Genomic DNA, 14,622 nt, shown 5'->3' with positions numbered 1-14,622 from the left:
CTCTCTGTCCATGGCTCTGCCTACCTTGAGCAGTTTGGCTGCTCTGTGCCTCCAGTTCTTGTTTCATCTGTGCATAACTATATTTCTTTAGATTTTAAAACAATTTGAAATGGGACTGCCTCTTACTATTGAAAACAACTGCTTTATTTCAACACAATCTTAATAGTAAACATAACCATGGGCTGTGGATATTCAAAATAAATTTAGGAAGATTCTGGGTGGGTTTTGATTATTTTTTTCAACTGCTGTACCAAGGGCTGATCCTTGGACCTATAGAATCAAATGCTTTCCTTATTTGCCTTCTGTTATTCTGCCTTTCGAAGGACTTTGTGGAAAAGAAAGCAGCATAAAAATCACACAACCGGTTTGGCAGGTCCTGTATAAATAGGAGGAATGCCAGGAAAAGTCTCATGTCTTTGTTGCCAGCTTTAAAAAGAAGAAAGAAAAAAAAAGTGATTATTTTTTCTCCTAATGCAAATCTCAGCTGTTCCTCCGTGTGAGCAGGGCTGTGGGGGAAGGGTATGTGGTGGAAGGGGCTGGTGAGGGATGCTTGCTAGAAGGAGGAACATGTGTGTCCTCAAGTGCTGGGAATGTTCCTTTTCCTGGGCAACTGTCCCAGTCACCTCCTTGGCTGTAGGAACAGAAGAAGTATTTTGTCATGCTTCTTGTAAGCAGGTTTGCTGCTTTTTTATAATTTTTTTTCATCCCCCATCTTCCCTGACAGTCTCACAGCTCAGCTCCAGCGTTAAACACACCCAGCTTGATTAGAGGGGGGTGATTGATGCCCCCCTGTTTTCCTTTGCCTGTGCCAGCAGAAAGCTGTGCTGGTTTTTAAGGCTGTTTAGCTGTGAGTCGGGTCGGATAAGAAGTCCCTGCCTTCCTAGCTGCATCTGTGCTGTTGTGTAACTGTGGGAAGGGTTGGATTGCCTCTGTCCCGATTCTTGTGGCAGAGGAGGGATGGGTTCACAGCTCTCTTTTGATGCAGGCCATCTCTGTTGCCACTTGGGAGCTGAAAGATTTCAGTCAGTGCTTTGACAAGGAGGAGCATTAGAAATCAGAAGTGCTTATATGGAAGGTATTTAAAATCAGTGCTAAACTGCAAAGTGAAATCCTTCTCAGAGCTTTTGCTCATTGGCCACATCATTTTAATGCTCACTTGTCTTCATCTTTGGGTTTCCAGAGCCAGCAGTCTCATCCCAGAAACGCATCCATGTGGGTGGAGGGTCACCGTAGGATTTGGGCAACCTGCTGCTGCTTCCTGCACCTCTGTTCCTAATTGGAAAATAGAGTTTAAAAAGATCCTTCCTCTGGTATTTTTCTGTCTTGACTGCTTTGGCTGTGAGCTGTTCAGGGCTGTTCTCTGCTTGGTGTTTCTGTGGTGCCTGTTTGTCTCTGAGTGCTGTCACTATAAATGTCAGGTCCTAACAGCTGGATTCAGATCCCAGTAGGGTTCTCAGGCTAGAATATTGTTTTCTAAGGTGTCAAAGAAGGATTTTGCTCAGTGCTTGTGTTCCTGATGGGCTGTCCACCTAATCTGCATGTTCTTTGTTCCCTCCACTTGTCCAGGTGAGTGCAGTAACACTGCTCTTCAGTGCACAAAAGGGGTAGAGGTAGTATAACACACGCTTAAACAGTGTAACAATAGTGAGGACCATGGATGAGCCTTTAGATTGAGTCAAAATGGCCCCAGGGCTAGCACTTCACTCGTTTTCTTCTAGGTGGCTGCAGTTTACCCCATTTCAGCTGGCTTGTCACTTCTGTGACAGAGCAGTATTTGCAGTTCATAAGCAGTCTATGGTAAGGGTGGAGTGGCTCTTATTCCAGCGTCCACTCAGTCGTGAACCAGCAATGCTTAGCTGTGAAAACAGGCCAAAGATAACCAGGGTGAAACCTCAACACTTCTCATCTGCCAGGAGCAACATCATAACCAATGCTTTGGGATTATGAGCTAAAACAAAATAATAATTTAAGGAAGAACAAAAAGCAATGCAAAGGTTGAAAGGAACAATTAAAACAGTTGGGAAACTTAACAAACAGGAAAAACTATGGCAGAAAGCAAGCAACTAAACTGAGATTTTTTTCTTCTTAGCCATCCCAAAGCTTGACAGACCTGTGGACTCGGTGTTCTCCCATTGCTCTGCTGGCACATCCGAGGCAATGAGGGCTGCAGTAGTGCCACAACTTGTTTTGGACAGTCACTAGCAGGTCTAGGAACAGGCTCCTGTCCCTCTCAGGGAGGTCTCTTCTTTAAACCTCTTTGGCAGAGCTTTGTGTTTTCCAGTGCTTTGCAGTGTGGCATCTGGCTCCTAGCTCCACGCAGCAGCACTATGCAGGGAGTGATCCACTTCTTGTTCCCCTTTTGAATGCTGGGAGTGCCACTGGAATTTACAGAGTGAAGGAGTGAGGGCTGTGTGGGGCGTATCCTGTCACATGGACAGGTGTACCTGGAAGGCATCTCTTGTTTTCAGAGCAGTTTGGAAAGGATTGCTAATAGCTCTCCTTACACAACAGAATATTCACCCACTTAGTTCATTACTTATTAGCTTCAGGCAGGGACATTGCAGATTTATTAATGGTAATGGCCAAATCATTAGAGTGTGCAGCATTAATGCAGGAGAAAGCATTTAATAAAGAGCCATCACTGGACCCTGTCATTTTCCCTGGAATACAGACCAAATTGTCACATTCAGGCTCTGCTTTCATTCTGCCACCTGTACCGCCTTAAAAAAGATGCCTTGCTCAGGAGCTTCAGCTTCTTTCAAACATGTGAAAGTTCATCTCTTCTTCTTTTGAGTTAGGTGTACTGTACCATGCCCAGCTGCTTCTGTACAAACAAACTTAGTATGTCTCCTTAAAGTTCTACCAATCTCAGTAGTCCTCTACTGGAAGGACCATGTTGAAGAGGAAACAGAAGATTTTTTTGTGCCTCAAACTATCTCCCAGGTGGTTTGTTTACCTTTTTCTGACTAATATCCTGTGGCTGATGCATTGATCAGCAAGGATTCAGTTTCTTTTAAGCCTGTAGACTGGTCCTGCTCTGGAAGGGGGTTTGGACTCAAAGATCTCCAGAGGTCCCTTCTAACCCCTAATCTCCTGTGATCTTGTGCCTTCTGGTGGGGGTTTTTGCAAAAGCTTCTGAAGAGCTTGTTAAATTGTGAAAAAATAACCTTGTTCTTGTACAGGTTGACCTGCCTGCAGGTTTTCCTTGTTCTGATGTAACTCACCTTCCTTCAGTGGTCTTCCACTGCATCTTAATGTTTTAATCACAGCTTTGCATTAGCTCAAGCTTCTGCAGTATGTCCTCCAGACTATCGTCCCTTTCCTCTGTTTTTATGTTGGCTGTTGAGATGTGTCTGTCACATCTCCCTCTCTGGTTCATTTATTCCTTCCTTACAAGCTAGAGCTTCTGACTGTTGTAAAACTTGTCTATCTCACATAGACACCTCTAAGTCTGTGTGTTTATATAGATGGTGCAGAATGAAGAGCCTGCAGATGCGCAGGATGCAATGTTCTATGTGAAATCCTACCAGTTGTTTTTTATATACTCTCCTGTGTCAGCCAGGGCTTTCTTTATAGTCACACTGATCTTGTGGTATTCATGTTAGGGTGGCTGGAATAAGTGAGAGTGGGAAAGGAAGATTGCAATTTGATGTTTCTTTCTATCCAGTTTCTGTACAGTAGACAAGGTCAGTGCAAGTGTGATCCTTTTTAGGAACTCTCTCTGCATTTAGTATGCTGGGAGTCGAATGATCAGATCACAGAACGTTAGGTGTTGGAAGGAACCTCTGGAGATCATCCAGTCCAATCCCCCTGCCAGAGCAGGATTACCCCAGGTCAGGTCACGCACACGGAGCAATGCATCTGTGGGGGGCTGAATGTCTCCAAAGGAGGAGACTCCACAACTTCTCTGGGCAGTGAAAAAGTTTTTTCATTATGGTCACACGGAACCTGCTCTGCTCCAGCTTGCATCCCTTGTCTTCTGTCCTGTAAGTATCCTTTTGATACTTAAGTGACAAACATCCATTGCCTCTTGTTTCAGGACAAGCTTATTGTGGCAGTCTTTATGTGTTTTATTTGGCTGTATTTCTGTCTCTGTGGATTCTGTTTGGTTTTCCTGAGCACTCAAATAAATTTGCCCTTTTTTTTTTTTCCAGAAGCCCTTACTGTAGCTGTCCTCTTCCTGAGCTGGCCTAGATTCCCTCTGGAAAGTTGCTTTTGCTTACTTAGAGGTGTTGTTGAACATGAGGATGCAGCACACTCTGCATGCTGAGTTACTTTTGCAGTACTTGAACCTTTAGGAGCAGCAAATGTGATGTATTAGGGTTAGACCTCATCATAGCACCTCCAGGTTTTTCTATATATTTGGTGTGTCCTTTCTCAGGGCAAGTCTGCCAGAAGTCTGAAGAGTGATGAGATGCTGTCATGGAAATGTGATAGTGTGGGGTATGCTCACAGTGTTTTCTTTGCTGATGAGAAAAGTTGTAAAGATGTCAGCCTTGCAAGGTTAAACTGTTGTTTCACACCACAGTCAGTAGGTACAACCAGTTCTCTTGTCTGAAATGGTTTTTCAGTACCAGAATCCAAGCTTGCAGTCAGGGCTGTCTTCTCAGCGCCTCCAGCAGTTGCCAGGAGAGACATTCTCATGCTCACCAGAGTAGGCACCTTGGTAATCACACATAAACAACTCTTTTCTAGCCTGTTATAGTAGCTGTTTTTTGGGTGTGCCCATATTTTCAAATGGTAACAGATAGAGGATAATTATAGCAGGTGATGATGCAATTTGCTTCCAAACAGCCATATATAAACGTTGCTCACCCCCAGGTTCACTCCAATTTCGTAGAGCTAATGATGGAGAGCAGACATAAGTGACCGAACTGAAGAAGATAAAGATGGAGGCTCGCTCATGCATTCACTTTATTCCAGCCCTGACTTACAGTAGTGGAAGTAATATTTTTCAAAACACCTGAGGATTTTGCAGACACAGATGGGTTTAAAATCCAGCTGTGCAATGGGACCTAGAAGGGGCATTCCTTAATTTTTAAGTTGTATTTCTGTAATGTGTATTTCAGAGCGTTGTAGCTCTTCAGGAATTTTACTTCCACCAGTGACCGAGGACTGAAAGAAGCTCTGACTTTTATGTGAATTACTCTGCCATGATTTTTCCACTGCTTGCCTGATTGGCAGGCAAATAATCTGTGGCAGTGAATGAGTTGACCTCATCTACGTTCTGACCTGTGGTTCATCCTATGAAAGTATTTGATATCCCCTGCTGTGAAGGATTCTCTTGTTCACAGTAGAAATGATCAGAAAGCACCACTCACCCCATGTGGAAAGACCAGACACGATGCTTGTGCCGGAGATGTGTTTGAATTCATAGCAGCATTGCAACTTAACCACTGCAGTGACAGCTTCCTAATGCAACTTGGAACACTTGCACTGCCATGCCAGCCCTGAGACATTGCAGAATGGTTCCAGGATTCTCCTTTCCCATAACACATGAGAGGGCAGCTCCCTGTACACTGTGTCTCCCCTTAGTTTTCCCATCTCAGTTTCATGGCCTGCAGAAATTTTGCATTGAAATGAGTGCATGACTCCAGTCACGGGTGTTGAGGGTGTGAATTCCCACGTGTACAGGCAGAGTTGTACAACCACTGTATGCTGCTGGGATGAGGCTCCCTTAGTACTCCTTGCTTTGGAAAAGAGAATGTGAAAATCTCTTGACACGCAGCTGTCTAAGCCTGCTAAAGGCTCTCTGTTGCCCTCCCTGCTTCCCTGCTGCATACTCACTGGCCACAGTACTTCAAGGCTTCATGTGAGTTGCCTTCCCCCCACCCCGCCCCAGCTGTGCAATAGTCTCTTTCTTGAGATTTCTGTGGTGCTTTGTACTAAGGGGTTGTGCTAACCAAATTAGGATCTAGGTGCAAAAGGAGTTGTCCTGTGGACCAGAGCAGCGGTCCTCCTTTTTCTATGGCCTACTTAAATGGAGGTCAGTAGCAAATTCTTTGGAGGGATGATGCGGGGACAACCCACAAATGTTGGAGTTGAATGTGGAAAGAGGATGGGAGCAGATAGTTTATTAATGTCAGGCAGTTGAACCTCTGGGTAATTTCTGCCTTGAAGTAGTAGGCCAGATGGGCCGAGACCCAGCTTTACTGCACCTTCTTGGGGGCGTCACTGCAGAAGGATGGGTGCAAGGGTCTTCCACTTAGGTAAGGCTCTACACCTCTTCCAGAGTGTGATGATTCCACATTTCAATTCTTATCTAGACCCTGTCTCCCATATAAATTTGTGCTGCCTAGTTGGGATGTTGCTGTCTCCAACTACCTGAAGGGAGGCTGTAGCCAGGTGGGGGTTGGTCTGTTCTCCCAGGCAACCAGCAACAGAACAAGGGCACACAGTCTCAAGTTGTGCTGGGGGAGGTATAGACTGTATGTTAGGAGAAAGTTCTTCACAGAGAGAGTGACTGGCATTGGAATGGGCTGCCCAAGGAAGTGGTGGAGTCAGTGTCCCTGGAGGTGTTGAAGCAAAGCCTGGCTGAGGCACTTAGTGCCATGGTCTAGTTGATTGGGCAGGGCCGGGTGCTAGGTTGGACTGGATGATCTTGGAGGTCTCTTCCAAGCTGGTTGATTCTATGATTCTGTGTCTGTGGTTAACATTGTTTATTATTCATATAAATGAATAATCCATATGTAACTCTTGTTGAGCTTTTTGTCTTATTGCTGTTTTTTGTTTTTTCCTGATATTATCTTCCTCAGCCTCTTTCTACTCTTTATTCATACATTTTAGCAGTGATCTCAGTGAAGAAATGCTTTTGGAGCATGTGGTTCAGCTAGTTTTGTTGTTTGAGGTTTTTTTTTTTTCCTTCATTTATATTTGCTAATAGAAATTTTGGTATTTTGCAGTGCTTAGACAATAACACAACCATATAATGGCGTTTTCAACAGCAACGTTGACCTCTGCAAGCTGCCTTTTCACAACATTGGAGTGCATCAATAATGCTTTTCATTTAATTAGAAGAGTGGCAATAATAATTTTGGGAGAAGCCTGAACTTCACCACTGTCTCCTTTCCCCTTCCCTTTCATGATGAACTGTTGTACCTCTGTGGTGTTTTTTTTTATTTGCTTGGGTAAGGGTTGAGACATGAGAAGGTAGCCATCTCCTGCTCCTCTGTTCTGGGAGGTTTGTCAGAGACAGGCTGAAGGGAAGAGGCAAGGAGGAGCTTCACAGAATCACTAAGGTCACGGAGACAATCTCTGCTCTGTGTGCAGGAAATGAGATGTTAATCTTTTCCCAGTGCTGCTTTGCATAAGGTCCATTCCAGAGAGCTGTATTTGTTTTAATTTCTCTAATTACTGATAGTGTGCTGATTATACTGCTAGAGATTTGACGTGAATTGCTGTATTAATGGGATCAAAAATGAGGAGAAGTCTGCCATGGAAATTAAGAAGATGACAGCAGCAGGGGGAAGGGAGAGAAGTGGAGAGTTTAATTTTTACCCTGGTACTGCAGAGCTCTACTTTGCTGTTTCTGGAGCATTATCCTTTGTCCCTGGCAGAAGTTGCTGGATGCATACCCTCAAAATCTATAGACTCCTCTAGACCTGGGGTCCTGTGGTCTCTTAGGGGGTCTGATTTTTCTCGCCTCCTCCCCTATGTTAAACCTTGTGGCTCACCTGATAGTAGTCTCTTGAACTTTTGTATCCAGTTATACTGTTGCATACAAAACATCAGTGAACACTGCTTGTCTTCCTTCCCTTTCCTCTTCCTCTCACTTGCTTCCATAGTGACTAATGTACTTTAATCTCTTGCTCTCATCCCCTGTGCTACTCTGCAGCTGGTTTGCTGGCATTGCCTTGCTGAGTGCCTAGATGTGCAGGGCGTTCTGAATCTTCTCTGTGAGCACCTCATTCACCCTCATTTTCTCTAAGGCCACGTATTCTTTTCTTCTGTATCCAAAGCACCTACTCCTAGGAGGATTTGCAACAGCAAAACAAGATCCTCTTCAGGGTCTGAGTTTTTTGTACCCCCCTGACTGGGGGTGTACAGTGCCATGTCCAAAGCACAGCCGTCACCGTAGGTTTCAAACCAAGACTTTAACAAGCTAAGGACATATTACTCAGGGGTTTTTAAGGATAGGGCTTCCCCAGAATCTTAAGAGAGCACCAGAACATCTACATGCCTGGTAGTGCTGCCCTCTCTGAGCTGGAATCTTCCCTTAAAGCAGTGTCCTGCAACTTCTGTCCTGCAAGTAAGCAAGAACATCCTGTGAGGACACAACCGGTGCGTAGGTACCTTTCTTCTCTTTTACTTGTAGCTGTTTGCTTTCTGATAGTTACCTCAGCATGAATCACTCTGTCTTCACCTGCCTGCTTCTCTGGGGAGCAGGGGGAATCTGTGCTGTTTATGAGGAGGAGATAAATATCAAATGCAGCAAGACAGGCACGGAGTGGCACAGGTACACCAGCAGCCTGCAGGGCAAATGAGTGTCAACTTTCACTCTTGGTTAATCTTACCTTGTGTAGTATCATCACAGGCAGTACAGGAGTAAATTTTTACTTGTTGATAAGTCAGCTTCCTTTTCTGTTCAGCACAGGGTATTTGCAGACTCATGTACTGCTTTGATTTCCTGAAAGCTGCTGTATAACTCATGCATTTCGTTGCTTTACCAATTAAAAGCAGTTGGCTTAGTGCATCACCTCTTCAGCTACTGAGGTAGTCATGTTGTTGGGACAACCTGAGAGCTTGCTTAGCATGCCTTCTTGCATGCTTTGTTTTCTTTTCTGCAAAAACTCGTATGCCCTTTGTGCCTGCCATCTGAATGATGTTAATAAAGAGGCAAAGAGACTTATCAGACTGCAAGCTGGAGAGCACTGATGATGAAAACTGCTGCTTTGGATTTTAGAAAGGCCTAACTTTAGCAATAATGTGAAGCTATTTTTACCTTGTAGCATTATTCAGCATCAAAAGTTAGACGTTTTTAAAAGGCAATTAGCAATATGAACAATTTGTATTCTTGATAGAATTTTCCATGTGGGTTTTTTTTTTCTGTAAGGGATTTATCCCAATTCTTCAAACTGAAATCAGTGTGTGTTTTGATGGCTTTGGAAGTCCAGTCAGCTGTTATGTGCATTCCTACTAGAGAGTAGTAATCAATTATAGCATTGGAAATGCCTTCCTTTCTCAATGCTTGAATATTTAGTGATTTGGGTTTTTTTTAGTACAGAGAAAACAATCATAACTTGTCTAGATTCTTTATAATGTGTTTCAATCTCTGTGCTAGATTGGGCAGGTCAAAACAGGACCTGCTCTCAGCAGATCTGGATGTTTTGTGGGTGGCACTGCTGGAGCACCAGCCACTCACTAGAGTTAACCTCAAGGAGGGTCTCTGTAGAGGCTGACTTAATACATCTCTTGAGTTACTTGTAGTCAAGGTGAAATTCCACGGTGAACGTATTCTGACTCACTGTGAGCTGAAGAAGACTTTAAAAAGAGATGACAGTAAGGAAGTAACCTAATGGTTTTATCCACCTCCATACTTTGTGGCTACTGGGAAAACACTTAGGAGATGCTATTTTCAAGTTCTTTGGGGCTAACTGCTTGGTCACCTATGGGTTTCAGCGTTTGTAGGGTCCCCTGGCAGGCAGTGAATCTGGAAACTGGCAGTGCCAGGCCCTCTCTTGTCACTCATGAACAACAATCTGAAAGGACCACACCAAAGAGGTGTTGATTTAGGTTCTTTTACCAGTAGAATAAGCTGCAGCAAGGCTTTTTGCTTGAGTACATACAAGGTTCATACTGTCTTCTATCAGCACTACCTGTCCTTCCAAGCTGTTGCTTGAATAACCCTGCCATTGACCCATTTACTCTTGGCCTTAATGCAAAGGGAAATATTAAACTGACTGGTTAAGAAACTTGGCAAAAATCCTAAGGTTGAATAACCTTAGAAACACGAGATACCAGCCATGGTTTTGTTTGATGAATCCCATAGGGAGAAGCTTTAGGCAGTTCTGAAGCTGTGAAGATGAAAGCAAATCTGTTCTCAGTGTTGTGAGCACAACAGGTACCTCCTGGAAGCATGACTAAAAGGCCTCAAAAAGCCTGGAGGAGCCAAATGTGACTTTGTGTGTTCACACATCTGCATGGGGCAGGAGTTACGTGTGGCTGAGGCACAGAGCTACAGCAGGTTGTAGAACTGGACTGATTTTTGCAGTTCTGCATCCAGCCACGTTACTGACTCATGCCGCAAACAGGGCTGAAGCTCATTTTTCCACAAGCCCAGTGCCTTGACCTCCCTGTGACATTGCCATTCCACATCTTTTGTAAATCTGGCCCAGATAGTTCCAAGGGCTGCTTTTTCAGGATGCACTTATTAAATGTATTGCCACTGAGAGTCACATGCTGTCTCTTTTCCAGACAGCTTAACTCAGAAATTACTTAGCTCATTTGAGCTTTGCTCTTTCTGTAACTCAGGTTGCCCATGTGTCTAATAAAAAGAAAAAGACTTACCTAATGTCTGTAAATTGCTTTGATATTTGGGTTAAAGGTGCTGGAAAAAATACAGGATTAGTAAGAGAGGGCATTTCAAAGGCACTAACAAGAGTCAGAGAGCTAACTCCTCTTGGTGCCTCATAAAACGCATCTGCAAATTCCCACGTTGCTGTGGACATCCAAAGCATGTGGGGAAAACATAACTGTATTTTCACAGCTTTGTGGGATTTACAGTCACCTTCTTAGGAGTACTAGGAAACAATGAATCAAGTGTATTTGTGAGGGTAAATCTCAGGGCAGATGGCTTGGTATAAATGAGGTTACCATATATACCTTTAGGAGGTTAATGAGTGCAGAGAGGAAGGCAACAGGTGTACTGAAAGCTTAACATCTTAGTTTGATAGAGCACCTTCTCAGTGTTGAAGGAAATGCATGGGCTTCTAGAACTAATTTTGTCCTCTGCACTTTTCCTCCTGCTGTTGGCCAGCGAGAAGGCCCTTTGAAACCACTTAGCCCTTGTCTTTGGAGCTGTGATTCAGTACTTCTGTGAGCATGAAATGGAACCTGAAGTTGGGTCCTCTGTTCTACAGGGGGGAGGAAAAGGACTTCAGGTGTCCAATCTGTCCTCTAATGGCTGTTTGTAGAGGCAAGTATCTGTGTGGCTATGTTTCAGCAGGTGCTCCTCAATACCTAACTCAATAAACAAAATGATCAGCTGCAGCATGCTTTGGTTATCTGAGCTTTGGATCGCAGCAGGAAGCAGGAGGAAATGGCTGATCTGGTTGTGAATTGCTGGTGTGTGCACCAATGGTGAGAAGGTGCAGTGAGACTGCAGAATGGGCAGAGAGCTGCACCTTGCAGGAACACGAAGCACAGAGTCAGCTGTTTCAAAGCAGGGAAGGAGTTGCATAAGTTAAAAGCAGATGAGTATTTTGTAGCTCCACAGGTGTGTCTTTCACCTCATCTTAATAAATATCCCTGTTAGGACTTCAGCATTTCTTAGTTAACTATGATCTCATGGATTTCTGTTGCTTGGACAGTAATGGGTAGACAGGAACTCTGTAGATACAGTAAGATGTCAAAGGGGTTTGTGGGAGACTGGACAATTCCAGGTTAAAAATAAGTGAGCTGAAATCCCCAGAGGCTGTACCCACAGCAGTAACGTCGTGATGGTGGAGCGAGCTGGGTCTGGCTTCCCCACTCCATCTAAACCCAGAATCTTCAGCATAGTTTTGTCTCTGCTATGGTAGTCAGCAGTGGTGGCTATAGTGTAGTGGTGGGACTGTAGACATGAAGATGAAACTTCTAGTTCTTCATGAGCTCCTGAGCAGCAAGCTGAGAGCAGCACCTTGCACCAGAATGGCTTGGGCTTGTTTTGAAGTGGTGGCTGAGTGAGACAACACTTTCTAGATGCCCTGTGTCACATCCCATTTCTTTTTTGATACCTCATTGGCCTGAAGAGCTTTCTGCTTTGGTGAAATTTAGTTGTTATTTGCCCCTGTTGTACAGAACTCTTCCTCCCTAGGTGGTGAGGGTGCTAATGTTCTGTCTATCAGCTTCACTCCGGTTGCCTGCCACACACCTGTGATAGTAGTGTGCTTTGCAGTGGAAGTTGCTACCTCCTCTTGCTTCGGCACCAAGGTTGTTTTCCTTTTGCCAGAGATCAGGGTGAGGGTGGAAAGCTGCAACTATATTCCTCCTCTCCTGCAACTGTTCAGAAATGGAGGTAGCTCCTTTCTTTCCCATCTAGATGTGTGTGGATGGAAATCCAGGCCGTTTGCACTGCCATCGTGAATTGCCAGCACCACCGCTCTGGGCATCGCCTTCCAGGAAGCACATGATAATAATTTGAATTCTGTTTTATTTTGTTAATGCTCCTGTAAAATTGTGGTTGTGTTTATTTACAAAGGGTATGATTTGTGCTGTTATTGAAGTACAGGCTTAGAATATGGAAGAATTTTTCCATCCGATCAGATGCAATTTCAGTCTTAAATTTCTTGGTAGACATTTTCAGAACTAAAACTCTAAGGGTGACAACTATGAAATTCAATCCAACATTTGCTGATTGCCCTTTACTTGACTTCTTTGTGTAGCTGCTTTCTGCGTGCTGACTTATTTGGTTACAAGTTAAGCTACTTCAAAGAAAGTGCTAATAACTAGTTCAGTCAGGGGAAAAAAAAAGAAGTGCTGCTTTGCTGAGTGGTAAATAAAGTAGTTTTTAGTGATGGAGTATGGTTTTCTTCAGCAAAGGCAAAAGTAATTGCTTAAGGTTTTTTAAACTGCTATAAAGGATTAAAGTGTTAAATACTAAAGGTGCTCAGACCGTGACTGGTTTGTTAACATAAGATGAATTGGTTTTGACACTGTAACATCAGGCCGTTGCTGTCAGCTTTGCACCCATGTCAGATGCTCCGTCTCCTCACTTGCGTGTCACTTCCCTTTCCTCCTTTGGCAAATTTCTGAGACGATCCTTGGAAACTTCGCAGGCCTTTTTAAAAATTAATCAGGCTGTCCTGCCGGCTGTTTGGAGCCCAGCTGGGCAACAGGCACCCTGCGCAGCGCTTGCCTGCGAGCGTGCCGTGCTCGGTGGCTGCCCGGGCAGCCGGGTGCATCGCCAGTGCCGCTCGCCCCCACGCCGCGCACACTTCCTTCCTTCCTTCCTTCCACTCGCTTCCCCCTCCCCTGCCTTGGTTTCACACCTCTGTTCCAAAGTTCACATTGTCCTCTCTTCTCTCTTCCCCCCACCCCACCCCCCCGCTTTCTCTTTAACAGCAGGAGAGAATTTCGTACACCCCTCCGTCGAGCCCGGTACCAAATTACACCTCGTCACCACTACATGTCTCAGTGCCTCGAGCCATCAGGATGGAGGAAGACTCGATCCGACTGCCCGCACACCTGCGTGAGTGTCAGCACGGAGCCTTCTCCTGCGCTTGGGTTGAGGAGGGTGTGGGGCAAGCTGAGAAGGTGTTTCTGGTTTTATGGAAGGCAGCAGGGAAGCTCCCCTGGCTTTAGGCTTCTTTTAAAGCTTTGTCTGGTTTGGTTTTTTTCTAAATATTCTTTTAAGCCAAGGGAAATGACTCTTAAAGCCCCCCTCCCCTCCACTCCATGTCAAGAATTTGTCTCGTTTCTCAGGGTAGGCACAAAAGTGGAAGTTTAATTTTGGCAGGAAGTGCTGCATTTCCTTCCACGGTAAGGGAATTGCTCAGCTATGTACTGCAACCCAAGGTCAGGGTTTCACAAACTGCAGCAAGCAGAGAACATTTCTGCTGTGGCTGTTTCTCAGGTGGTTACAGGTCTCAGTATTCAGTGCTCCTGGTGTCCCTTCTCTTTGCTACAGTGTGTATTGACAGAGGTGGTGGTCGAGGAGGAAGAATGGGCATAGTTGTCCTGTGCAAAAGGATGCTGCAAAGGAAGATGGGCTATTGCTGACACTGGGACAAAAAGTGTAGCTGGGGCAAAATTAGAGCCAGGCACTTCCTTGCTGAGATGATTCAATGTTTGAGGAGTAGGAAAGGCCAAGGGCTTTTGGCCAGGGAGGGAAATTAGTGAGATAGGATGGGGACAAGGAAGAGTGGAATTTTCCTTTTTGGAGGGGAAGGAGTTCTGATGTAAATTGAGAAGCTTTGAGTAAACTTCTGTCAGGTGTTACTTTCCTGGGGTGCTTGAGCTGAGCAACAGGCTGGGAGCAGATGTAACCTTGTGTGTTGTCATCTGACAAATAGCTTTGGGATTTCAAGGTGGAGCAAAAGTAGTCCATGTTTATCACAAGACGAACTCAGCTCTGTCCTCAGCTGTCTCCTAGCCACACTCCTTTTCTTGATACAGACTGTGCTTCCAACACTTCCATAATCCTGTGCTCGGTTTGTTGCTGGTCACTTGAGTTGCTTTGCCCCAAGGTCACTCATTGCTCATGCTGCCTTCTGCATGGTCCTGTTGTTGCTTGCTGCTGCCTGTTAACTCTCCTGCCCCTGCTACAGCATAGCCCAGGTTGTACTGGTTCCGTGTTTTCTGACTGGGAGCAAGAGCTGGTGCTGTAGCATGTCTGACTGTAGTCACTGCCTAAGTATCAATGAGCTCCCAGACCCTGTTTGCCTGTGGTTTCTTGCTTGTTCCTTCATCCCAGGGAGGACTTGC

The 14,622-nt window shown here is 44.9% G+C and overlaps 1 protein-coding gene across 3 annotated transcripts in view; it reads left to right on the top strand.

Moving 5' to 3' along the window:
* ETV6 (ETS variant transcription factor 6) overlaps positions 1-14,622 on the top strand; it is a 148,531-nt gene that overhangs the window by 35,117 nt on the left and 98,792 nt on the right. For 2 of the 3 annotated variants that reach the window (XM_064142299.1, XM_064142301.1), the window contains exon 2: positions 13,261-13,387. In XM_064142299.1, the coding sequence (XP_063998369.1) occupies positions 13,261-13,387 (127 nt within the window). The remainder of the gene's footprint in view (positions 1-13,260; positions 13,388-14,622) is intronic. The other variant, XM_064142300.1, reaches the window with a different exon arrangement.

This window comes from Pogoniulus pusillus, chromosome 4 (assembly GCF_015220805.1).
Source record: "Pogoniulus pusillus isolate bPogPus1 chromosome 4, bPogPus1.pri, whole genome shotgun sequence".
Classification (NCBI taxonomy): Eukaryota; Metazoa; Chordata; class Aves; order Piciformes; family Lybiidae; genus Pogoniulus; species Pogoniulus pusillus.
This window is presented reverse-complemented; position numbering and strand designations above follow the sequence as displayed.